This window comes from Zosterops lateralis (genome assembly GCF_965231275.1).
Source record: "Zosterops lateralis genome assembly, chromosome: Z".
Classification (NCBI taxonomy): Eukaryota; Metazoa; Chordata; class Aves; order Passeriformes; family Zosteropidae; genus Zosterops; species Zosterops lateralis.
The window spans coordinates 16,944,112-16,971,968 of NC_139800.1; the positions used below are offsets into that span (position 1 = coordinate 16,944,112).

At 37.5% G+C, this 27,857-nt stretch overlaps 1 protein-coding gene across 1 annotated transcript in view; it reads left to right on the forward strand.

The window, feature by feature from the left end:
- TTC33 (tetratricopeptide repeat domain 33) overlaps positions 1–24,368 on the forward strand; it is a 41,807-nt gene extending 17,439 nt beyond the window's left edge. Inside the window, exons 3-5 of the mRNA XM_083884339.1 lie at positions 5,064–5,145; positions 12,197–12,328; positions 21,025–24,368. Of these exons, the coding sequence (XP_083740465.1) occupies positions 5,064–5,145; positions 12,197–12,328; positions 21,025–21,375 (565 nt within the window). The 3' untranslated portion in view covers positions 21,376–24,368. The remainder of the gene's footprint in view (positions 1–5,063; positions 5,146–12,196; positions 12,329–21,024) is intronic.
- The last annotated feature ends 3,489 nt before the right edge of the window (positions 24,369–27,857 follow it).

The window sequence follows — 27,857 nt, forward strand, 5'->3', positions numbered from 1 at the left end:
GCATGCTGTTTTGCTCCACTGTCAAGTCAGAAGAGTTTGTCTTCTCAAAGGGTAGCTGCAGTGACTTTGTTTTGGTCTCCTTTGCTGTGGGGTATGACCCACATGTGTGGTTAGGTGCTATTGAAGAATTGCTATGTACCTCTTGTGTAGCCACACCTAATTGAGACTCTTAAAATTATAACAAATTATTGAGGGTTCTAGTGAATAGTAAAGCAGCTGGTTTTTTCATACATAATCAGAAGTGACCTTTGACACTTTACCACAAAATAGCTGTGCTTTTGTGGTGCAGTGATCATGATTCACCAATAGTTGTCAGAATTGTCTGACAAAAAATTGGGAAGTTGCAAGACTTCAAAAACATTTTAAACACATGAAGCATGATAGTAAGGTGTACCAATCCTATGACTGTTATCAGGCTAAATGTGCTGTGGACATGGATTTTCTGTGTGTGTTTAAGCAAACAACTTCTTGTCACTTATTTATGAACTGTTCTTATCTAAGTGCTTCTGCTAACTGCTGTACATCTCCCTCCTCACTCCCAGCAGAGGAAGTACTTTACTTTGAAAACCTACCTGTGTTAGAGAAATCTGAAGTTTGTTAAACACAAAAAACCATGTTACATTAATTCTCCTTTTTCCTTCTTAGTTTCCACATTCACCTGCTGTTTATATCTTTCCTCCCAGAGTCTAGCCCTGCATCATCCCCCAGCTTAAAAAGGGAAGTTTATTCCTGTAACCAACTTCTGCTTTAATTTTCATTTCTCTTTTTATGTAGTCGGTATAATTACTGACTAGTGTTCTTTTCCTCTGGTTTCTGACAAATAAGTTGACCCTCCACTAGGTTAAAAGTGTTCTGGATGGTGTTGCTGGTGGCCACAGACCACTCATGTTCCTCCTCTGTGATAGCAATCTTTGACAATTAGGCTTTTTTTTTAAAAAAAATTGCTGTCTCTTTCTTAGCTTTGTCTGTATTTTTCCTTATTATACAGTAACATTTGACTGTAAGAGTATCCATTCAAATCTAAAAGAAATCCCAGGGCTTAATGTTTCTTCATGCCTCCTCCTGACACTGTGCTCTTGCCTCTCTTGTGCAAATGGGTCTTGTTTTGTCTGAATTTGATACCATCTCCTCTTTTTAGTATATTTGCAGATATTTTCAGTGCCACTCTGATGATGTCCTGTCTCACTCTGTACCTGAAGCATCAGCTTGTAGTAAGCCTGAGAGTAAAAATACAGGACTCTAAGTCCTGCTGTGGTGGTCTTTTTAGCATTTTCTGTATGTGATTGAAAAATCAATCTCTGTGTAATCTGAATGTTAGGCTTTATACCAAGAAGGCTCAAACTTTTTTTTTTTCAAATTTATTTTAATGATTTTGTTTAAGAGTTCAAGAGATCCTGTTTTCCCAGAAGTAGTGTTAAAAAAGTGAAGTGTAAGCATGAGATGTTTGTTTCAAAAGTTTGGCAAGCTGTAGAAAAATGTGCCAAGTTTCTGGAGCTCCCAGATGGTCAGGAGGATGTCTGAAGAGAGCAGTTTTAGTACTTTAGAGGAGCTATGGGGTTTCATGGCCTAAATAAAATAAAAAATGTTAAATAAAAAATGTCAAAATTCATCAGGTCTTGTATCCTGAAGCCATTCCATATGTATCCAGTTGTCAAAAACTTATTTCTTTTTACAATTTTGCAATAAAGAGGAGAAAGTGCTAATCGAATTCTTATTGTAACTGTATAATCTTTTTCTGCTACTTGGCTGAAATCACTATGGGTAGATCAGTGTACTGTATCTGTGTACTCACATAACTAGAATTCTATATTTCAAAATATTATAGTCTTATCTTAAAAATGCTTTGTATTACTGTTTAGGTGCTTAGTTGCAAATGTACATACACAAAAGGGTTTTAAATTTTCTGGAAATACTATTTTCATAACCTATTAAAAACAGGATGTCTGTTATTAGTATTCTGTGACTTTACTACTACAATAGATAATTTTTTATAGCTATTCCCAAAATCTAAAAATTAATGGATCTAGTTTTTGTCAGTTTATGTTTTTTGGTTTTCATTTAGCCAAGAGATAATATCATCTTAAATCATGTATCACTGGTTTTGCTGATCTCTGTATCATACTATCTTAGTGAACTCGAGATTCTTCTGGCTCCTGCTTGAAGCAAGGTCAACTGCAGTGAGTTGCTCAGGACACTGTTGAGTTGAGTTTTGGATATCTCTAGTGATGGAGATACCCTCAAACAGAATTTTCTGTGCTTTGGTTTGTGCCTATTTCTTCTTGTCCTGTCACTGGGCATGACTGAGAAGAGTCTGACCACCTTTTGAACTCCCTGCTCCACTTCCAAATTGAGTAATTTTGCACCATGGTGAAATTCCCTTGAGCCTTCCCTTCTCCAGACTGCATAGGCCTGTTTCTCTTAGCCTCCCCTTATATGACAGATGCTCCAAGCCCTAAGCAGATGTCATATCTATATCAGAGCTTTCTTTTTCAGAACTACTACTCCTCACAATTAAAAGTGCAGTGGTAAGGCTGTGCAGCTCAGCTCAAAAAAAAAATCATGAGAAACATTAAAATGATCTATTTTTAAAATTATTTATTTTGCAATACTACCCCCGTGTTAACTCCCTTCTTATTTCAGCCAGGGTTTATAGGTTTCATAAAGCATTTACTGGAACACTGACTTTATAATCTTATATCCCTAGGAATCTTTTTCAATATGGTGTTCAATATTTAATACAATCCTTTATGTAATCTTTTCCTTTAGAGGAATGAGGTAGAATATTCTTTGATTAATGGACTACCTTTTTATAAAGATGTTTTCCAAATTTGCATTTTTAGAGCAAGCAACATGGCTCATTTTCACTTGGTAAGGACAGTATCCTTAGTTTCTCCTGGAGCAGCAATAGAAGCATCTTTTTTTCTAAGTATTTAAAAGAATAGAACAGCCATGTTTTATCAGACCTTCCTCTAAAGGAAATATGTGCACTGAAAGGATGACTATTTCGTGGGCCTGTGGGTGTCTGCAGACTGTAAGCTGGTAGTCAGGAAATCAGTCTCCTGAGTAGGTGGAACCTTTCCTTTAGCCCTCTGCTGTTGTGTTCTTAGTCTGAAGTGATTCTGGCATTCTCTTGTTGCTTCTCTTGGGTCACACATTCTGAGGCTCACAGGCAGAGGTACATAATGTTCTGTTCACATACAGAACACATGTAGCATAGTGTTTCTGTGAATGTACAACTTTTTCTCCCTTGTCCATCTTTATTCTCTTGGCAGACTGTTGACAAACTGGCAGCAAAACCCATCAGAATTTTGGGAATATTAGCTAATATTTGATCCTTCTTTCAGGGGTAGCAGGTTCTTGCTATGAATTTTATCACATTCAGATTGGAGCTTTGAGCAATGATATTTCCTTCAAAGAAGGAAAAATGAAGGTTCCTGAAATGCAACTTTTTGTCTTGCATCTTTTAATTGCAGAACGCCAGTGCTGTTCCTTCCTTTCTTTTACTGATGTTATTACTGTAATTGCTCTGTTCTCCAAAACTTTTTCTTACTAAACTTTTTTGCTGTACTCAAAATACTGCACTTTTCTGCATGGCCAAGACACCACCTAACTTAGCTGAGGACTCTTACTCATGTAGGCTTTATTTGCAAGATCTGTGCTAAGTCTTGAACTAAACAATAATCTTCTTGTCCAAAAGTAGTTCCAACTAAGTAAATAGCAGCATAAAGCTTCTACTGAGGCATGTAGAAAATGTCATGATGTTTTCTTTAGGGTGGACACCTGCCCACAGGGCATGAACTGAGATGAAAAATGTGCAGCTGGTGTCTGAACTTTGAAAAAATGTGAAAACTTATTGAAAATCCTTTGCTTAGCACTCAAACATCACACTTATTAGTGTAATTTGCGAACTATTAATACCTAAACAATAGTGAGAGTTTGACTTCCGTTGCCTTGCTTTTCCAGTCTGTTTTTCTTTTTTAAATTGATTCAGAAGTTTCTGAGGTCTTTATGTGACTGCTCTGGAAAACTTGAGCCTGTAATACAACCCAGAGGACTGAAAACTAAGGGAAGAGGGAGGGGAAGAGAAGGGGGAAGGGAGGAGAAGATGGGGAGTAGGGGAAGATAAAAACTGTTTTTTATTAGAGGCATGTGAAAATTGCTGTAGTTTCACCTATAGTATAGGTGAAAAAAAAAGTTGAAGCATGTGTGTCTCCCAAGAGTAACTGTTTCTGTACCTTTGCAGTGTAATTAATATAAATTCAGGCCTTCCCACACAGTTCCATAACAAATGTGGATTTTGAAGTTTCAGAGAACGTGATAACGCCACATTCATTCATGTTGATGAGAAGCCACCTTTATTGCTGAAAGACTGCACATCTGTGATTGCATCTCACTGTTCTGTTGGTTCTTCATTGTGGCTCAACTTTCACCTCATTGTTCGAGACAAAAGGCTACTTTTTACTGGTTTTGGTTAACTCTTCTGTTTTTACCACTTTCCTAGGGAAGAGCAACATAGCATATGCTTTCCCAAAGAGCGATTTCAGTACAGCTGTTTACTTTCAATTTCCTTCTTGTATTTGTATACTAAAGTTGTTTATATGTCTTTAGATTCTTACATTATCTTACAGTTCAGAAATGTGGGCTTTTCAGAATGAAAAGAAATCCTAAATTATGATACATACATGCCATGTATCATGGCATGTTGAGTTCAAAATATATTTCTTTGTGCCTAGCTAAGGATGATTTTGACAGTGAGGGAAATTGGACTCAGTCCAAAATTTCTAATTTTAAGTCATTAAATTTCGCCTCAGGTTTCCAGTGGTGCTTTGTAAATTCACTTGAGGGCAGTTCTGTAGTAGTACTTAGCATCCATTTGATCAAAAAAAACCCCAAAAAAACCCAGTTCCTAAAAACAGTTCAAAATGTCTTATGGGGAAATAATTAGAAAAATAATTAATACTAATCATATGCTATGGCACTTTATTTAGGATAATGTCAGGAAATAAGAAGCAATGTACAGTCCCTTTAAATACATTGACACTGCAATGTTGTTTTAACTACAGGTACAGAGAGGCTCTTGTCAAGTGGGATGAGGCACTTCAGTTAACTCCAGAAGATGCTACACTTTATGAGATGAAATCACAGGTAAAAATATGATAATTCTTTGCCAGTTTATAAATTAGAAAAGCAAATCTGTGTGTAAACAGATATTGGTCAACATTGTTTAATTGTTGTATGCAGGAACTACAACACAATTTAGGTATTTTCATTTTTACCAACCAACAGGGTGACTTTTAATAAAAATTGGAATAATGCTGTTAGCCCAGCCAGACACAATAAACCTCTTTGTTGGGTTGTGAATTAGGATGCTACATTGTGGGGAAAAAAATGGAAATGCATAAGAATTTATTGGAGGGATCAAGGAGAGCCTTAGTGTCATAGACTAGAATTTGACCATTAAAAATCTGCCTGTTCTTTCTAAAGAATGGGCTTAATACTATCTATCTTTGGTATTAAACATGGGTATTGTATGTAAATGGTTTGCTTCAATCTGATTTTGTATTAAGTGCTACATAGATAAATCAATTGTGTAAAAGACTTTGTAATATCTAATCTAAACCTGCCTGCTTTCAGTCTGAAGCTGTTCTCACTTGTCCTATCACTACGTGCCCTTGTAAAAGGTCCTACTCCAGCTTTCTTGTGGCTCCCATAAGAAGAACCTTTGAGATTCTAGAAAGCAGCTCAACAGGTCCCACGGACCTGTGCCTATTCATTTTTAGCAAGTGGCCTCGAAAAAGTACATTGTTTGAAGAAGAGAGGAAAAGAGGTAAAAAAAATTGGTAAATGTATTATATAACTTTTAGGTAGTTTGTTGTACTGTTTAGTTTTAAAATCTTTAATTGTTACTCTAATAATAGAGTTGTTACTCTAATTCTTTTATTGTGTAAAAATCCCAAACAAGACTCTAGCATCCCTACTTCCCCAAAAAAGAAGCCAAAAAAACCCCAACCCCAGCAAACCCCAAAAACCAATGCTGGTTCTTTTCCTGGGTGTGGTGGCTGATTTTTCTAATGGATATCACCACATTTGCTCCTCACAGTCATCTTCTGATGAAGAAAGTTTGAATCTGCAAAAGAATTAATAATCATGACTTCATTTCAATACAGTAATACTGGAGGATGCTTTTGTTTTAAAGAGCTGCAGATGGTTAGGTCTTACCGAGTTAAGCATTTGGTTTGAGAGATACTTTATGGCTTAAAGGTTTTTCTTTAAGTTGTTTTGGGAGAAGTGTGTTGTCTTTCCGTAAGTGTTAGTGTAAATGAAAGATCTGTCTAGCCTAGTGGAATGGCTGGGAAGGAGTTGCTCAAATGTCACAAACATGTAGCAGTACTACTCTCCTGATACTTCTCCTGGGCTCCAGCAAGCTTTGGCTCTGGAACTTCTCTGTGTTTGGAAGTGCTTGAAAGATTTTTCTTCAACAAATTTTTTTCAGTGCTTTCTGTTCCCGTGTAAATTTCTAACATCTGCAGAGCTATGTATTAAGGAATTTCAAATCCTGATTATGCATTATTGAAAGACACAGGATAATACAAGTCTGCTTTAATTAGCTGCACTCCAGATTACTGTAAAGGATATTCACTTACATAGCAGTTCCTTAATATGTTTAAGACTTCACTAGTAAAAAAAAAATGCTAAGACATGAAGATGGTATTGGTAAATTTTACTGTCGTAGTTTAAAGATTTAACTCTGTTTTGAATAAAACAGAAAGTTGTTAAAAATCTCAGGACAGTTCTGCTCAGCAGGGCAAATTAGTGAACAGCTCCATTGGAACTGTTCTTTATTATGGTCTTATGTGAATGCAAGAATTTCAGATAGGTCCCCAAAAGCATTCTATTTAATTGAAATTATACAAAAATGAAGTATATTCACACTGAAAATAGTGGGAGAGCTGTGAAGTGTGTAAGCTTACCGGATCTGAGCTATGATGCGATGAATTATCCAAAGAGGTGCTTACTACAACATGCTTTAATCTATGATCCAGATGCAATACCTAATACTGAGGGATTGTTGATTACTTGGCTCCCCAGTCCCTGTATTTCAGCAAAATGGCAAAGGTGAGCTAGAGGCACACAGCTTTTCGTCTGACCAAGAAGAATGGAGAAGCAGCTGTGTGACTCTGATTCTTCTTGTGAATTATCTATTCTTGTCTAATGAAACAATTGGAGAGTAATGAAAGCTGAAAAAATGAAGGAGCCCAGGCCTCTGCTTACACCCTTACACTCATGCTTACTTGCTTTTGCTTTCTTTCATACATGCAAATAATTATTGGAGATTTTTTTTTTGCAGCATGACTTACTATGACTTACACTTACTGGAAGCTGCTTTGTAGAGTGTGTAATTTGATACCCTTGTACTTCTAACAGCACTGATGTGAGCTGTAGGAATCCACTTTTGCCAAAATAGAAATATGTAGTTCATTCAAAAAATATTGTGGCCAATATTTAAAGGACACTGTCTTAGAGCTGACTGTGTTATTCCAGTCCAGCACAAATACTGCAGCTATTGCAGTGTAGCTCAGTGAAAATGTTTCCAAAGAACTGTACACCAACTTCAGCAAGGCCTTGACCACCACTGGGTCTATAAAAATCTCCCTGTCTTGGCATGTGTGTCACATACTAGGGAGGAGATTCATGTTAGGAATGACTTTGCACAATATGCAAAGATTCTTTATGGTATATATTAATTTTCTATCAGTGAGAAAATGCCTATTCATGAAGTAACTGTGTTCGAGAAATAACATGGGAGGATGAAGTGGGATTTTTTGCACAGGCTTGAGTATCTGTCTTATATCCTTATATATATTAGGATAACCTTATGTTGGGTTACACAGCAGCTTCTCTATTCTTTAGTATTTCCTTTCTCAACAGCAAACTTAAAATTTTCAATACGGTATTGTTTGTTATGGAGCTCAGTTAAATGTGATAGTGACGCTGTAGGAATCTGTAAAACGTTTGTGGTAAGTTCCCAAAGATCTGTATTTTAACAGATGCAGGACAAATATCTTTCAGTACTTCTGAAGAGCAGAAATAGTGTTTAAAGTTCCTAGTTGTCAAAGATACTTGAAATAAGTGTATTTCCAGAAAATCACATGGGAACTGTGGAATTGCTCAATTGCTTCAAAAAACTGTAGAATTTGATGAGATTTTTTTCCATTGCTCTCAGCTATTCCTTCAATTCCTTCATCCATTTAGAAGCAAATTTTTATGGTTTTTGAGAGGCTGGGGTTGCACTTTTCTTTACATGCAAGATCTGTCAGTATATATACTTGATACTTCATCACCAGCCTAAGCTGTTTCCCCATTGCAAGAACAATGACTGGAAAGTAAATGTTTATGCAAGTGCATTTTGGCATTTTTGTTGAAAACCAAAAATCTTTAAAAAGACCCAACAGCAGTAGCCTAATGTTGATTCTAGTGTTAGGTAAATAGCATTTTAGGTATATTCAAAGGAATGTATAAAGACTGCCTATAATAATTCAGCCACTGAGACTACTGGAAATTAATTGTGGGCTGAATTTTTTAAATATTGACTGGATTATTTTGTTACTGCTTTGAATTACAAAGATGGAGGAGCAGATTTTGACATAATCCTTGATTTTTTATCTTAATATTTGGTGACTGGACCATGTAGAACGTTGTTGGATGAAGAGGGATATCAAAGGACTTGACACATTGTGATGTTATATAACAAACTCTCTTGAGTGCCAGACTTGCTGTTATTCAGTACTATTCCTGAGAATTCACCTGGATCGTGTTGCTTATCTCATGACACTTGCACCTCAGATCTCAGATAACTATGCAAGTATGACAGAATTTTTAAAGTAGACAATATGTTTTTTAAATATATATTTTTAGAAAATAAATAAATTCAAATGTAAACTGTCAGGTTAAGTTCTTTCTAATAACGTTTTTGGATGTTTTGTCATCAGCTGTATGAGAATCTAGTTTCCTACACTGCTGCATCCTCAATTTGTATTCATTGAACAGGATCAAGATTTCATTATCTCTTCTTTGTTTTTATACATGAAACCCATTGTTTACTACTTATGGGTAGGATGAATTTTTTTCATCTGTATTTTGAAATGGGTTACTGGATGGAAAAAGGAATTGGGTCAGTTTCACTGGACGTGGAATGTATCTATATATAGTACTTCAGCCTCAATCCACTGAACTCATTTAAAACCAGAACTTACTCAGATTCATAGCGCTTCCAAAATATTGTGAGCAGAACAGGCTGGGTCACTGTACTGCCTTGATTTCTAGTACTTGGTCAGTCTCCTGATGAGAGTTGCTATGTTTGATTATTTTTTAGCCACTGAGTTCTTCTAATTCTTCTAATCTCTCTTGTATGACTTCTTCTAAAGCTAGATGTGTTAAACTAAGTTATTATGGGACATGCATGTTTTTTTGTTTTAAAGCATGGAATAAGGATAAATTTCTTGGAATAAAGCAAGTCCTCAAAATCCATTTACTGAAAATCTTTATAAGACATCTCTCCCCAGTCCCTTTTAACACATATATATGTATATGTGTGTGTGTGCACTGAGAGTCTTGAGATGTTTCTTCTGCTTTGTAAATTTCTTTTCCTAATTTTTGGATTAGTTTTAAGGATGTTTTCTAATAGAGTAATATCACTATATATGTATATCACTATTTATGCACACATCTGTTTATTTATACACTATATATATATATAATGAATGTGTGTATGTGTGTATATATGTGTATACACACATACTTGACATGGCTGCAACACTGAGCATGTGACAGGCATGTTGTGTGACAAGGGGGGGCTGCAGCACATGTGGGCCCTGTTTGGCTTTGTCTTGCACATGTGGCTCTACCCCAGAAGGACTAAGCACCACTCGTCAAATCTGTGCACAGGAAATCTTTGTGCTAGCAGTGTTTTTTATTCCTTGTTCAGTGTGGGGTTTTGGGTGTAAAATAGCTGGTTTGCTGGTTCAGATTCCAAGTAGCATGCAGAGTTATTTTATTGAAGTGATTATGATGTAAAGGTAGAGTAACACAAGACAAGGCTACACGCATTCATGTCTGCCGTTATAGGTTCATTTTGATGACCTCTTCACCTGAAAAAAAGTGTAGGAAAATAGTGTACATTAATAAGTGTATTTGTTGTACTGATTGACAAGTGTGGGGGAGGAATTTTATTAATAACTGAACAAATTACCTGTGTTGGATAAAAATGCATATACATTCAAATGTGTGTTCGAATGTACTTTGAGAATCTAATGCCAAAGTTAGTAAGACCAAAGTAATTACTGCATGATCTAGAAGAGGCTTTTTAAAGCAGCTGTTTTTGTTAGTACACACAATAGTCATAAATAGATGAAGGTGAAATAATTGCCGTTATTAGTGAGGTAATAATTCAGTAAACAAACCAGTAGAATTCATTAAACACTACAAAAGATTTCCTAGGCACTTACACAGATGTTTTATAACTAGTTTGCAGTAGAAAGTACTGGTAGGAAATACTGAATACTTGGAATGGATAAAAATGTTCCTGTGAGTGTATACTTGGATATGTTTGATGTTGAAGATAGCTGATAGATGCAGAATCCTTTCATCTTGGTAGGATTTACACCTATCCACTAGTAACAGTTTGATTCACTTCATACATTTGCTGCAGATAAGGGAAGCTGCTCATACAAATGTAATTCATCTGAAAGTTTTAGAAAAACACGTAGCGTTCATCACAGACTTTGATACAAAATGCAGTCATTGAGAACTGTTGAGCAGGAAAAAGGGAGAAGATGATATACTGCTGTAGATTGTTTTTCTAAAGACTTCTAGGTACTGCTGAATTCTAAGATATGGTCAATTAAATGGAATTAAAGTGAAGCCATAAAACTAGTCTTTAGAAAAATTTAATCATACTAGAACAGCAGTGGTATCAATCCAAAGGGTTATGCAGAAGCTATGCTTATGATGTTTCTTGTTTTTTTTCAGTCCAGGGTTGCTTTCTGTAGTAAATCTTTGCCTTCCCCTTTCCCTCCTCTTTTTTTAAATACACTGCTCACCTCTATGCTGTGCAAGTACAATTTGTTAATTAGAGTAAATACTCAAGATCATCACATTTGAATGCTCCTCTAATCCACTCTCATATTTATCTTTTTAATATATCATAGAACAGTAAGGTTAAATAAATCTGTTTTGAATCTCTTTGTTTCAGCAATAGTCTTAATGTGTTCTAATATTATTCATCATAGTTGTGGTCAGTTGGGATGAAAGTGGCTGCCCACACATGAGTCTAACCCTCGCGGTTGACATTCTCATCATACTGCAGGAATGCAGTTGTCATTTGTTTCTTACTCTGGTATCTATCACCATAGCATGTGGGTGTCTGAAATCATGATCTCAGAGTGATGCAGGTCTTCAGGTGATGTGCCAATCTCATGGTGGTATGGAAACATAAGGCAAGCTTTGAGCCACACTGTGTATTGCTAACTGTGATTTATCGCCTTAGTTATGGAGATTCAATGCAAGAAGAATAATCCTGTGGTAACTGCTGAGTAACAGATATTTTCACATTCAGAAACCACTTTTTTCCTTAATGTAGGTGACTTCATGTCTAAGTTAGGCCCTGCAGAATGCTTGTTCTCTAAATACAGCAGTCATTGTTAAGGTCTGTTTCCATGCTGAGTTACGGGGATTGTTGCTGTAATTATATCATGTGCACTGCTCTGTTTCTGGTAGATTCCATTTCTCTATTAAAAAGATTAAATACAGTCCAGGAGTTTTTCAACAGTACTTGCACTTTTATTATGTTTAGTTCTCCATGTTTTTGTCCTCCTGAGTATTCTGTTAGGCTTCTTTAGGCTGTAGGGTTTGTTGACAAGGAGAGACACCTTCAGGAGTAGTTAATCTACTACTAATAGTGTTGCTTAAATGTTTGTGTGAATCATCCTCCAGCATGCCTGTTTCTCTCTGTGGGGATTGAAATGAATCCGGGTGACTGAGGTCAGACAACTAACCTTTAACTAAAAAAAGCTAGGTAAGATGAATCCAGTCCTTAGTTATTGAAACAGTGGTTGTTGCCTAGGTAGTCTCAGAAAACTTAAATTTATTTTCAGTTTTGCTTATTTTTCTTCCTCTTCTTTTTCTATTTCTGATACAGGTCCTGATGTCTTTACATGAAATGTTCCCAGCAGTGCATGCAGCAGAAATGGCTGTCCAGAGAAACCCACGTTCCTGGGATGCCTGGCAGACTTTGGGACGTGCCCAGCTTGGATTAGGAGAGATAGCACTGGTAGGATAACAGAATTAATTGTGTGTGAGAAGGAAAATACAGAAATACCAAGGTTGCTGGATATCCTTATGGTAACTTGAACATAGATAAGGAAAAAGATCGTTATAATTTATCTCCAGTGTTCCCTCTGCTGTATTGTGTTTCACAAATATTTCCTGTGTGGTTTTCTTGCTGGACTTGTGGAAGACCTGTCTAGCTCCAAGACTTTTGTGTCATATACTATATTTATGTGGTGGCTTTATGCAACAGAACAATTATTCTGACATAACTGCACATACTACATTCTCTGTGTTGTACTGCTACAGTGCAGCTCACCATAGTTTAAAGATGAGGGTAATGTGAAGTCCAAGGGTCAGCTGATTATTCAGGCTCAGTTTTTATACATGCCTGCTGGTAAAACTCTGTTTTCTTGTTTTCCTTGTGTCCTGCTTATGCAGCAAATAATGTGTCCAGCCTTCCTCTGGCTCCCTGATGTCAAATGGTGGCTGGGGTTGCTTCTTCATTTAATAAGAAAAAAAGAGCTACTCTACAGTAGCTGAAGTGCATCTTTTTTTCTGGAGTATAATAGTTTTCTGCTAGTTTTGCTGAAAACACAACAGATAAAATTTCAAATTCAGACTCATTCACAGAGATCCTTTAGAAAAATAATGCGTCTTGACCTCTTAGGTGAAAAAAGATACTGGTTGCATTTTGAATAGAAGTAACTGTGTACTGTTTTGATACAAATAATTTTATTGGCAATTTAGAGTGTTTTTGCAAAGTTACAATGTTTGGTCTTAAAATTTTCAGGAGTTGAAAAAGGATAGGGTTTTTTGTGGTGGAGGTTAACAATTCTTGCAAAATTAATTTTTAAAACGTAGTAAGGAGCAGTGTTAAAAACCCCAAAGTAACCAAAACAAATGAAAACAGTGTATCACCTAGGGTCATAGAATGGTTTGGATTGGAAGGAACCTTAAAGTTCATATAATTCCAGTCCTGCTGTGCCATGGGCAGGGACACCTTCCACTACACCAGGCTGGTCAAAGCCCCATCCAGCCTGGCCTTGAACATTCCCAGAGATGGAGCATCCACAACTTCTCTAGTCAACCTGTTCCAGAGTCTCAGCACTTTCACAGTAAGGAATATCTTCTTAATATCTAAATTTCCCCCATTTCAGTTTGTTCCCATTACTCCTTGTCCTGTCACTACAGTCCCTCACAAAGAGTCCCTCTCCAGCTTCCCTGTAGTTCCCCTTCAGATTCTGGCAGGTTGCCATGAGGTCTCCACACAGCCTTCTCTTCTCCAGCCTGAACGGCGCAACTCTCTCAGCCCCTCTTCACTGGGGAGGTGCTCCAGCCCTGTTAGACAAAACCTGAGACAAAAGCTGTGTGTTGCAGATGTGCAGTGTGCTCCCTTTGTTGGTACAGTACCATAATATGAAATATGTCATATGAATCCATATATGAATATCTGCATTTCAGCAGTGGTGACATTCCGTGGTTTTTGTGGTGTAGAAGGTAAGGGTACATGGTCTAGTTGTCTGGATCTTTCCCTTTTAAGTGTATGAAACTGCCACTGTAAATTACACTTGAGAATTTTAAATGCACTAGTCTCAGGTAAATTAGAGTTCTGTTTCCTTCAAGGATCTTAAGTAACTGATGCTCTTTATTCTGTAAAAAATGCTACAGTTGCTGTAATATCAGTTATAAGTAATATACCTGTACTAGGTATATCCAGCAGGTTGAGTCACTAGATGCTGTAAGCTTTTCCTACCTAGACAAATCATGAAACACCAGTGGGACTGGATCTCTTTAAGTACTAGTGTTCATATTATATTAATTTTGTTTAATTTTAGAGTAGCACTTCAGGTGCTCTTAGAGTGCATTGTTGAGCTTAATCAAAAAGGGATCTAATTTATGTATCTGAGACTAGTCGGTGATGCAAAGCAAAGCATTTTAAGTGGGAACAATCAGAGATTTGCATCAAAGCACTTCATTCATCTGAAACACTGCTCTAGGTGCTCCTGTAATTGTTAAATTGACCTTACTGTGGCGAAGAGGGAGGGTGGAGGGGTTATCACAGGTAGTTTGCCCTCTTAGTGTTTTTGATTGTCTCTGAGTAGGAAGCCTGAGGTGTGGGAGCTGCTGTTGGTGTTTCCAGTGCTTTGGTACTACGTGTCCATACTTCATTGCCTTTCTCTCTGTAGGTTGAACTGCCTTCTGATAAATATGTTCCCACATACAGAAAACTTGGAGAGTTGTTCTAAAATGCAAATAATGTTCACTATTCGTTTTTGAGCCAAGCGATTTTTAAGAAATCACAAGAGGTTAAGACTGAAGGAGTTTTAAAATAAGAAAAGAGTTCATAGTTATTGAACTTGACCGAGTGGTTTAAGTCATAATTATCCTTTTTCCAGTAGTCTTTCATTGCCACGATCTTCTATTTTTTTCCCTGTATAATATTTTTTACAGAGGAAAGTTAATAAAGCATAAATATAAAGGCTTTTAAGGTTTTGTTTGTTTTTTTTTTTTTTGAGATTTGGGAATTACTGGCCTTCTCAAAAACTGCTTCTTCTGTTTCTTTGTTTCATTTCTCCCTCACCAACATCTGTCTTCATTACCCACATCCTGCCAAATGGTCTGTTGTGAATACTTTTATTGCTTCACAATGAATGATGCATTTTTTTCTTAGGGAAAAAAACAATTTACTGTATTTTAATTTGAAGTTTCCCAGTCTAAAATGCTGCTTCCAAACAAATCTAAAGTATATTGTGAGCTGTGTTACAATAAAAGAAAGCAAGATTTGCTTGGATTTAGTTTTTGTGAAACTTGAGACAAAAAGAATGAGGTAAATTAGTCCCTTTTGATTTTGCTTTTATGAAAGTTGTTTGCTCTTTTTTTCCCTGAATTTACTAAATAGGGTAATTCAACAATAATACTTAAATGTGAGCAAGGAGAACTTTACTTTTGTAAAGGCAGAAGTTCCTTAAATTCTACAAATCAATGTGCAGAGCACACCTGAATAAACCTGCAGTGCGAATGTAGTAATGTAGAAATTTAGTCAGTCTCTCATTTAATCGCAAATACTTAGTTTTATAAATTACATTCCTTGTACTGCTGATGACATCTTAACTAGTTAGCAATTTCACACCAACAGCTTCATTAGAACAGTTCCTCCCATGAGACAGGGTGAGCCTAATGCTTTGATCGATCAAGGAAAAAAAAAAAAGAAAACCAAACAAGCAATATTAAAAAGAAAAACCAAAACTAATCGCAAAAATAGTCAATGAATAGACCGAATGAAAGCACTGAGTCTCCCGCCATGGAGAAGTTAATCAACTCTGTGATACCGGCATGAGCAGCCAGCTCAGGTAGCCCTGCTTGAGCAGGGGCTTGGGCAGACTCAGGAGGTCCTGGCCAACCTCAGCTATTCTTTGCTTCTGTGACTTCAGCTTCACCCCTCTCTGGGTCCCTGTCAGATCCGGGGTACTGAGGATCACAACGTTGAGAGGTTAGATCTGTAAATGTGCACCAGTTGTGCATGGATTTTGTTTGATGTCTTGAAGGATGTGGTTTCCTGTGTTCCTGCTAAATAGTTAGTGCTTCAGCAGTCTTTAAGTGTGACACAACATTTTGTCAAAAGAATCATGCCTTGACAATATGAATCTTCAGATCAGCGCTTTCGTTTCATCTCTCTTGAAAGAAATAGTTTTAGGTCTTTTAGATAATGATGGGAGTTTTGTACTCCCAAAGAGAGAAATGTCTGTGTTTTATTGGAATGCAGCTAATTAACATAACTAATCTGAGATAATTTTTCAACATGTTGCTAATGTTAGCATTTAGAAACATAGAGTATTTTCGTAATGAAAAGGAAATTGGTGGTTGGCCTTTCACTGAAAAGTCAAAGTATTTAGGAAATGCTAAGTTAAGAGAGAAAGTACCATGCTTTTTCATTTAAATTGGGGTTCTGTTAAATTCTTTCCAACAGCTTTAAACAGTCCTGCTGAGTTGTTGAGGTAATAGCCAGTAATACAAGCTTCCCCAGGAAGGCCCTATGTTAGTCGTGCCCTCTCCATCTACTGAAGAGTAACCCTTTTTTCTCTTTTAACCACTGTTGGAAATCATAAATATATTTTGTAATAATAATTGTTAATTCACGAAAAGATCTTCTGGTCAGAGGTGAATTTTATTTTTCATCAAGAAAGCTGAAGGCCAGGCAAGTCTCAAAAAGTTTAAATGCCCTTTTCAGCTACATGTCTGCCAGGGGTACTCAGTTTTTGCAAGTACTTGTGGCTGATTTAGCTGGTGCCTCCTGTTAGTTACCTTTGTCAGATGCTCAGGACTTTTGAGGAGTGCATTTCTCAACATCAAGACCTTGTAATTGAAAGCTTTAGCTAAATCAGATGCACAGGATAAGACAAACAGGGACATTGAAGAAAGTTTATTTACCATTGTTTTAAAATTCCTGTAATAATTTTGGCAGAATAATTGGGTAATAAAGAAGTAAATGTTTTCTTGGATTTTCCTGATTAGCAAAGTGAAAGTTCTGATAACACTTCAGCTTTATTTTTTTAGGCTAACTATGTCTATTTCTAGGAAGGGATTGTTTTTTGTGATTGGTATTTCATTGGTCATCCTGGATCATCTCCTTGTACCTGGTAGAGCACAGTGTAAGAGGTCTGTGTGGTAGAAGCAGTGACTTCAGCAAGACACGCAGAAGCCTTCCAGGGGTGTGCACTGAAGTGTAAGGGCAGAAGGGCAGTAAATGTGAGGAAAGAGGGCTGTGAAGAAATGAGTTGATGCAAAGTGACGTCTGTGAAATCTGTCACCGAAGGAAAAGAATGTACAAGAGCAGGATAAGGAGGATACAAACTTCTTCAAAAAGAGAAGGAAGGCATGGGGGTGTGGATATCTCACACACATCTACCAGATGGAAACAAAGACTTTTATGGATTTGTAACTTAACTGAATTCCAATAAGCATAAGGCAAAAATAGTCTTTTCACATATGGAAAATTACTGTATTTCAAGTACTTTCTCCAGAACATGAAAGCTTCAGATGCTTTGAATAAAATGGTTTTGTAAGTGTAAGAAGTGCAAAATACAGTGTTCATCTCATTTATTAAGACACTAGAATTACTTGTGATAAAATTTCCAGGGAGAAATTTTTTATTGAAAAGCAGAAATAATCCGAACAGAAAATTACACAGAAAAATTCAAGATGACAGTTTAAAGTAAAAAAAAAAAAAAAAAAAAAAAAAAAAAAAAAAAAAAAAAAAGAAAAAAGTCTCATTTAAATTATGCAATAGGAACTATTAAACAAGAGTGAAAATACATGAAAGGATGGGATTTTTTTTTCTTGTTTGAAGGAGAGAATTGTCATGAGGAGTCTTTAAATATACTAAAATGTTTTATTTCCCTATTTTCTACATTACTGTGATAAATGCTTCTGTGAAAATTATTTATGTTCATGGCGGGTAGTACAAAAAAAAAAAAGACTCAAATTCCAGTAAATATGTTGTCCTAGCATCATAGAAAGCTTTGGTTTGGAAGAGACCTGTAAAGGTCCTCTTGTCCAACCTCCTGCAATCAGTCAGGAAGGACATCTTCAGCTAGACCAGGTTGCTCAGAGCCCTGTCCAGCCTGGCCTTAAATGTCTCCTTAAATGTCTCTTAAATGGGGCATTAGCCACCTCTCTGGGCAACATTTATAGTATCTCAGTAACCTCACTGTAAATAATATCTTCCTTACATCTAGCCTGAATCTACCCTTTTTCCATTTAAAGTCATTACCCCTTGTTCTATCACTGCATGTCCCTGTAAAAGTCCTTCTCCATCTCTTTTGTGGGCCCTTGGTAGGTACTGGGAGGCTGCTGTAAGGTGTCACTGAACCTTTCTCTCTCCAGCCTGAACAGCCCCAATGCTCCCAGACTGTCCTCATAGGAGTCCTCCAGCCCCCTGATCCTCTTTGTTGCCTCCTCTGGACCTGCTCCAACAGGTCCCTGTCCTCCCTGTGCTGGGACCCCAGCTCTGGATGCAGAGCTCCAGGTGGGTCTCCCCAGAGCAGAGCAGAGGGACAGAATCCCCTCCCTCCCCTGCTGCCCACGGGGCTCTGGATGCAGCCCAGGACACGTTTGGCTCTCTGGGCTGTGAGTGCCATGAGTGGGTCATGTCCAACTTTTCATGCGCCAACACCCCTAAGGAATATGCTGAGTGCTGTAAAAACTCACAAACAAAAAAAAAATATTCCATGTTAAAGATCATTTAACACAGAAAAGGATTATTTACTTTTCACTGATATACATACTTTGGTAGCAGATACAACCTCTTAAAATTCTCGCCTGGCTTTTTGGGGGGTTTCTGTATATTGACAGTTACTAAGTCTGTGTATTACAGAAATATGTAAAAAAAGTGCAGTCTGATCAGAATTGCCCATCACACTTGAAGACTATGCAAACCAGCAGAGGAGGCTCTACTTGTGGGACAAATGGAAGAGTGTTTGTGACAGAATACTGTTTTGTGAGACAAAATGTGAGACAGTTCAAAAAACCAGATTTATTCAAATACTGTAATTCCACAAGGAAGAATGTCTTGCAGAAGGTTTTACATTGCACTTCCCTATAGAAGCAAAAGCAGATACATGACTGTACTGATTTGAAGTCCTGTAGTCCTTTTATGCAGGATCTCTAAAATGACAGCTCCTCTTTAAAATGAGGCTAGTAATACCAATTTTATGTAGTGTCACTGTGTTTTCCTGTAATGTGACAGGCAGTTGGAGAAGGAGATTCACATCTCCATTAGGGGAAAAATTAAAAGTAGCACTGTTCTTTTCTTCTGTCTTAGTAGAAATTAGTGGCTTTGGGCACTGTTCCAGTGGCAACATAAAATTTTAAATGGATGACAAGTGTGTATTTTTCAGTTTTACATTGCTGCTATAAAATTAATCCCTCTGATCTTTTGCAACACTAAAAAAATTACTTTAGTATTTTTTTATTCCTTTATAAAAATGTCAAGCACAAAAACTCTTTTCTAGTAGATTTACTAAGATGATCTTTTTATGCAGTATTGTATGAATCATAAAAGCAGTTTTGACGTTTACCAAATGTTATTTATTGTGCATGAACATAACTATATAGACAGGTTTTAATTAGGGGACCTCTTTCATGGAAGGCTTAAAAGCAGATGGTGTTTGTTTATATTTTGTTTTCAACAGAAATACAAAAAAGAGCATTTAGTGTTTACTTGTTGTTCATGTGTCCCTGAAAATTAAAAGCTAGCAAAGTTGAATAAAGTGACACCGTTTTACGAGAACTAAACTTCAGTTCTTCTTCTGTTTAAAGTTCAGCCTGCTCCTACACTTCAGAGCTGGCTGTGAACCAATAATTAAGCTTTTTTTTTTTCCCATCTGGATTTGAAAGACTGCCTCTTACAATAGCAGCAATATTGATAGCATAGGCAGCATTTCCTAAATCTGATTTTGTATCTCCTTCTTCTGAGTTCCCATCATATGGACTCCATATGATATCTGATGGCATATCTGTGCCATCAGAAGGATGAACTGTCAGTTTCTGTCAGTGCAGAAGAAAAGTTGTGATTTTCCAAATTAATTGGCACGCTTTAAGTATTTATAAACTACAACAGAATATGCAAACTGTGGTTTACCATATGTCTTTAAAGTTTTAATATTCAAGTTGCTAGAATTCTTCCCAAATATCATCCCAATCCGTATCATCACAATTTTCCCATCTTACAGGAGGGCTTCTGTACATGTCATAAAAGAGTTTGGTCACTAAGGTGACCCATTTTCATAATTGACTCTGCAGTCATAAATGTGAAATACACTCATGCTTTTGTGTACATGTACCTAAGTTTGAGGAGGTAGGTTCAGCCTTGCCCACTGTTAATATAACTGAAAGACAATACAGTTGTAATTCTTGGTGTAGCTTTTTTCTGGTATTGTTGCAAACTCTTCCTATTTTAGATGGTCACACTTCTTTGTTTTTAATTTCACAAGTTCTCTGTTGAGGATTTGTATTTGTGAGTATTTCCCCGGTTGAACTGAAGGAAAGGAGAAGAAGCATCATTAACTACACTTACTTCTACTAATATTACATTGTTTATAAGATCATAGATGTTATTTCTTAGAGCAGCTCTTGAAGTTTGGAATTTATTTGGCTCCTTCTTCGCATTTATTTATGTGTTTTTGTAATCACATACCTGTTACAGAAACTGTTTACTGTGGCTAGTGTAGTGTTAGGTCTGTATGTGAAATGACTGCTTTCTAATTTAAAGGCAGCAATACCAAAGATACTTCAAATTCCAGTCATCCCTTTTCAGTGTTTCTTTAAACCATGTCTATCTGCTTTTGCCTTTACATCTGATGATGAGAGAAAAGTGGAATGGGAATCCATCCAAAAAACTGTTTTTCCTTTTACTTTTGTAATTACAATATTGTTTTTCATATATGAACTCTTTATTTGTGCCCTTGTTGCCAGGTACCTGGTTTATTCATGCATTTTTGTCCTTTCAGACATAATTGTTTGAGGGTGAGGCTGCCATCAAACCAAGATGAGGGATGATTGCTCCAATAAAAACAGAAGTAAAATGGCTTTTGGCTTTGCTGAAATAATATATATAATTTTTTTTGTTATTATCAATTTTTATGAGAAAGGTAGCCTTTCAAGTGTCCCATCTTTGTTTCTTCCCTGTTCTGCTTATAGGCAATCCGAAGCTTCCAGGTATCCTTACACATCTTCCCAATGAACCCTGAAGTATGGAAAGAAGACCTTTCCTGGGCAAGAAAACTACAGGTGCAGCAGAAGGCCACAAAGACTGAGTTAGTGCAAGGACTGGCAAAAGGAGAAGAGCTTGTACAAGAGTCAATTCCAGACTACGACTTTGAAAGTGATGAAATTGTGGCAGTGTGTGCTGCCATTGCAGAGAAGGAGAAAGCTCTTTCAGCAGCTAAAACGATGGTGATTGTGTCTGCTTCAGGCACAGTAGAGACTGTTACAGAGCAGGACAATTGTCCTGCAACTCCTGATGAAACCCTTTTCATCAGGGCCCGGTAGGGCACCCTCATGGGTTGTCATGCCCACAGTTTTGAGAACTGCTGTTATTTATTGTATTTTGCTTGCTTTGTGTTTGTTCTTTTTTTATACAATGATAGGATGGCCTACAAAAGTTAAAGAATTGAAATTATTTTTCTTTTGTTAATTAAAAAACCAGTGACCTAAGTTGTTGTTCCATCTATATTTTTCAAAAAGAAAGCCAAGAGTTGATTCTAAAAATACTAACTTCTTATGAACAAATGTAATCTTGAAATGCTTAACTGCATTCTAACAGCTGCTTTCATCTTTGTGTATTTCAAAATTTTACAAATTAATGTGTACATTTTCCCAGTAATTTGGAAAGTTTTATTTAAACTGTAAGAGTACTGTGGTTTATCCCCAGCTGACAACTCAGCCCCACACAGCTGACTGACTCCTGGTGGAATGGGGGAGTGAATTGGAAGAGTAAAAGTGAAAGAACTCATGGGCTGAGGTGGAGACAGTGTAACAGGGAAAGCAAAAGCTGCAAGTGCAAGCAAAGCAAAACAAGGGATTCACCCACTAGTTCCCCTGGGCAGGCAAGTGTTCAGCCATCCCCCGGAAAACAGGGCTACACATATGACTTGGGAAAACACTCTGAATGTCCTGCCTTCCCTACCTCCTTCTTTCCCCAGTTCTGTGTGTTGAGTTGTGGGATAGAGTATCCTTGTGCTCAGCTGGGATCAGCTGTTCTGTTTGTCTCTTCCCAGCTTCCTGTGCACCCTGAATCTTACTGGTACGGTGGGATGAGAAGCAGGAAAAGGTCTTGACCCTGTGCAAGCATGGCTCAGCAATAATGAAAACAACTGTGTTATCAATACTTGCCAGCACAAAATCAAAACCTAGCCCCCTACTTGCAATTCTAAAGAAAATTAGCTCTATCTCAGCCAAAACAAGCACAAAAAGGAAAGAGGATGTTTAAAAATTATTTCAGTCATTATTAATTAGCATAATTTTTCTTCTAGTGAAAGTGTGAACTGTTTTCTTTGTTTTCTTTGTTTTCATTATTTGTTCTATGAGAAAGTTTCCTGTGAATCAGGAATGGATTATTATTTTCTATGTCTGTGTGTGACAGATGTCATCTGTAGGCGAATCAGGTAGAAACCTTGTTGCTTTCCTTGGTGAGTGGGTTAAACGCTTTCTGATTAGATGAAGGGAAATGCTTTACCAAACAAAGCCCTGAATGCTTAGTTACAACTAAACGTTTTATCAGAAGAAAGTTTGTACTCAAACTGGCCTTTTCTTATCTTGTGTGCTGTGCTACAGACATCACCAAAAGTAGAATGGTGGGAATAGGAAATAGATATGGCTGAATTGTATTATATTTGGGGCTTTTCTTTCCTAGTGAGGCTAATCTGATAAAGGGAGTCAATTTGCTTTTCCTAATTCTTATGACCTACTGTTGAAAGTATGCTCTTAGAACTAGTTTTAAAGGACAGCACTGCTGAAGTCTCTCTTTTTATCTTTTTTGGATTTTGGATGCAGTGGTGGGTAATGAAGCATAGCCTAGGAAATTTTTTTAATGTTGACTTTTTTTCAGAGAAAGGTGGCAATTGGTTCCTCACACAGGCAGTTCAGAGAAATGAAATCAGGCTGTTTCTTTGATGTGCTCTGTGAAGCACATCAGTTGTTCTTGTTTCGTTGTCCTGGAGATATGGTAGAGATGATCACATCCTAACAGCACTGGAAAAAATGGTCAGCTGAGGAATTCCTGAAGAATTTTGTTTGGGAGCATGTAATTTTTACTTGATTTTGATAAAATTTTGTATGATATTACATGGTTTTGTAGACAAGTGAAAATTCTGAAATCAGTTATCTTCACACTTTTCAAGTCTGATTTCTGATTTCAAAGTAACACATTTTAAAAGAAAATAATGTTGCTTGAGAAGTGAAGTGTTTTTGCAGTGGAAAATGCATTGCAGAAAAACTATCTCAAATCATGCTTTCTGTTTTTCTAGTATCAGAATATCTTTATTTAAGAGGATAGATACAGTTTTTAAAAAGACTTAATTGCCCTGTTGTACTCAGTTTTCATTAATTTTTGCAAGATTATCCCTGAATTTTTTTTGTATGTATAAGTTTTTAGATCTGTGCTTGTATGAGCACACATTCACACAAAATCACACATTTTACTATCTTCTGAGTATTCAAAATAATTAGAACTACAGTGGCCTAAATATATTAAGAAATGTAAAACATCATCATGCTACATTTTTACTTCTTCATTAAATGCAGAAATATTTTAAATGCTTACTGGATAGGCACTTGATTAGGATATGGTTTGATAGTTTAAATTATTAGAGTTGAAGGATTTCTTAATCTTTCTCCTATCAATTTAATACAATCTAGTCAGCCGTAGGAAGACTTAGCATGAGAGAAGAAGAATCTCTTCAAAGAAGAGATCTTCTCTGGCTGGAAAAGGAGATGTGTGAGATGCTCTAGGGTATGTTTTCATTTTGAAGGAGCTTGGCTGTATCCACCTCATCTTTTCTTTCTTTGCGCTTTGTACTTGCGTCAGCGTTCTGTCTTTACTCATACAGGAAGGACTGCTGCCGTTCTCTCAGAGGCCCGTGTTATCACAGAATCTGTTTCCACTGAAATGATTCACAAAGTTCCTATTGACTTCAGCACTACAGGGCCAGTCTGTTGGAGGGGTGTACATCTGCACCATCAGGCTGTGCCGGGCTCGAGGGATGGTGGTTTCCATCCCGTGTACTAAATGTGTTTTCCTTCTGATTAGATTAGGTTATGAATTCTAGGTATTGTCAGAACCATAGTGTTTTGTTCCTGGGACAACTCTTTTCAAACTGGGGAGAGGTTCAAATATTGATGATTTCAACATTGTTTTTTGTACAGCATGCCATGTTTTGCATGTGTGTAATTTTCTGGATCAGTTTGCGGTTTACATAAAATATTGACTTCTGCTTCTTACTGATGTCTGTTTATTCTTTGTGTTATAACAAAAATAAAAATTATTTCCCATTCTGGAGTGTTTCTCATTTAATAATTGGCTTTCATCTCTGGTGAATATGTTAATTTGTTTTAGTAAAAAACAAAAGAAGACATCTTGGGGGAAAATATTTAATAAAGGGTGATGCTCAGAGCTTTTAAGTCTTTGAGGGATATCCACATGAGATAGAGCAAAAGGAGATGTTATCCAAAACAGGATATTAGTGAAATAACACTCCCTCTATGACATTGGAAAATTATTTTTATTGTTCATCATCGTCATTAGTGGCAATGACTGCAGCAGCTTTCATGTGCTTGCCTTCCATATGAATCACATATTAAAATGCTCAACTGTTGCATTCAGGAGGAATGCTCAAAAACAGCAGTGGGTTAGATGGATTAATTCTGCTTGATTTTAAATCCTACAGTTAAACATTCAAATATATTTCTCCATTTGTGTCCCTTCAAATCCAGTGGAAAGAAATACACAGCCTCACAGGGCCATTCATATGCCTTGTGTTAGATAAGTATCAGAATAAGCTGAATCAGCCTCCTAAGGTGCCTAATTATTTCCCTTGACTACAAAGGAAGCTCAAGGTGACTGGCAGTTAACCTCAAATGCTGAAATGGGGCATGTGACTTCCACTCTCATAGATGGAGATAAGTATCTTTAAAAACCTTAAATGTACTAAGAGAGAAATAAATCCTTTCTGACAATACTAGAGGGTAAGAAAGGAATAAGGATCAGATAACACAACAGTGACTCTTGATAATACCATAAAATACTGGATTTTAAACGTAGTCATGAAGAGGGATAAAAAGGAAATGGAGCAATTTACTCTGGGTTTAGAGATCAAGATCAGAGAGGTAGCATTGACAACTTGCTTGCCCGCACAAGGTAAGTTCCCTCCCAATCCTAAAACCAAGGGAAAGGAGGTAGAATAGTAGCATTGAGTAGCTATCTTATCAAAAGTAGCATTGAGGTGCTATCTTAAATTTATTTTGAGTTCATAGAATTGCTATAAAACTATAATGACTGTAGTTAGAACTGGGGCACAGGAAGGCAGAAGGATGTGGGCTTGGTATGTTGGCAGGTTGTGTTTACTGTAGGTCGCTGTCATGTTAACATGGTGTTCCCAGATGTGCTGGAGTCCTTGGGCTGTGGTATCTCCAGAGGGGCTGGTTCTGGAGCAGGAGGGGCTGATGGGCATGGATGACTATCAAATCTTGCCAGATGTGCTGCCTGGCTTTGAGGGCTGATTTCCTAAGAGCCACAAGGCTAGGAGCTGTAAGAGTTGTAAAGGATAAATGATCAATGGGGACAGGTTGTAAAGGATAAATAATCAAAATTATTAGACATGGGGCTCAAGCTGTCTTTGGTTTCACAAAGCAGAAGATTCACTGAGTTTCTAAGTTTGTAAAGCTGGTGGGTCTAGAAGAGGGCCTGGAGTGCAAAGGCCTGGTGGTATTTGGTAGCTCTAATAGTAGATCTGCTTTAAGTGGAACAGGTTTGCTGTTGTTTCTGGCAGCAGAAATAAAACCTCAAAAGCTTCCTGACTTAGGATGTTGGCTGTGCCATTTGAAGCAGCAGATTACACTGATCCTGTTAGTGCATTGGTTCTGGGTCTGTAGCGCCAGTTCGGGTCAGGCAGCAGGGATATTCCTGACAGAAAGGAACGTGTGAGCCTGATTTAAAACAGCCCAAGTCCTTTGACAGTACATCCTACACCCTAAACTGTTCATAGACTAACTTACCATGGATCAGAGATTCAAACTAATCTACAGATCTTAATAGAAACCACTGTCTGGTACAGATACTGGCTCTCATCCTGCCTGTGGTGGGTGGATCCTCCAAGCCCTGCCACAGGACAGGGGCTTAAATTGAGTTAGGGCTGGGACTTGGGGTGTGGTTGTGGGGCTGGAGGTCTAGCAGTGTCTATGGATGGAAATGTTCAGCAAAGCAGTGATCTGGGATGTGTGGGCAGGACAGACTGCTGGAAGGAAGGGAGGGGGACTGCCAGTCACAGGACTAGCAGGGTGGACAGAGTTTGAGAGATACAGGTTTGGTGTGAGAAATTTTTGAATCAGTACATTTTATATTAACACAGGAGATTGGGGAACGTGGAGGCTGATGTGAAAGGCTGTTCTGAGGGGATATGGATCTCTGGGGTTTGGGAATATAAGGGACATATTAATGTGTGAGAAAGGAAAGCCTTTTGTATATATGGAAACTACTCATAATACCTAGCAAGAAACTAACCTTTTAACCTCTGTGCGGCAAATTAGACTCTTCAAACATGTAACCTTAATTTAGAAGGCTTAAGCTCAGGGAGGCTGGGGAATGTGGCTCAGTAATGCGTGTGTGGTCAGCATTGGAGGAAGGTGCTAAACCTGAGTGAGACTGTGGGGCAGCTGAGCGAGATGTGATACTACTGTCACCCTAAAAAAAGGCACACTTGCCCAGTCCTTCTGCCCAATTGCTCCTGAACACTCATCTGTGTTTGCAACTAGACAACAGAAGTGCTCTGATTTTGCCTTTTGTGCACTTGCCATGGAGCTGTGGCAGGCAATTCCAGTATTGCTCAGAAGACTTTGTGGGCTGTTTGGGAATCATGGAGCTTATTCCTGAGGAATTTCATACTGATCATGAGTCTAGTCTACTACTGATACATTGTGAATGCTGGGGGCAGGAGGACTTAGGCCTGTTGTGTTTGCTATGGGAAGCTATTTAAGATGGTCTATTGCTTAAAGCTCTTTCAGACCATGCGTGTTTCTCATCAGTAATGATGATAAATAGTAATAAAAGCATATTAATAAAATAACTTTTTATTTTAATAAAATAAAATAGTGAGCCCTTGCTTACTTACATACCTATACACTGTAAATATTTAATTCTGCCATTGCATAAAGTACCAATAATATTGGTGTGCTGCTCTGGGCCAGCTGCAAAGGTGTGGTCCCATATTGGTACATGTGGTGCTATCTGGCAGTGGCACTCCCACCTTCCTGCTCTGCCAGGTGCTATTTCCTGTCTTGGGAAGTATGGTGAGTCTGTTCTATTTATTGGTCACTAGTAAGCAACAGACCATAGTGAGGTGGTTTAATTGCAAGGAATTCAGGCAGATCTTTATCTGTAGCTGCAGCAGGAGCTTGGGTAATACTGTTCTCCAGCTTAACTGGTGAAAAGTGGCTGCTGCTTCTGCAAATATTTGTGTAAAGATTTAACCTCACTTTCTATATGTCTGAAGGCAAACAAGCTCAATTTCTCCCCTGTTAAAGGAAAATGTCCTTGTTCAAATAAAAATAATTTGTGTCTCTGTCAGTGCTCTTAGGGGCAGTTTTGAAGACAGCTGCTTCTTGCTGATGGTGATCATGCTGTGGTGTTTTGGAAACTTGCAGCACAAAGTATGTTTTGGCAGTAGCTGAGTGCAAAGCATTCCAAAATGGGAGGCTTGTTAAGGCAAGGAGTTGGCACTGAATGGCAGACTCATGTAGACATCTGAGATCAAGCAGAA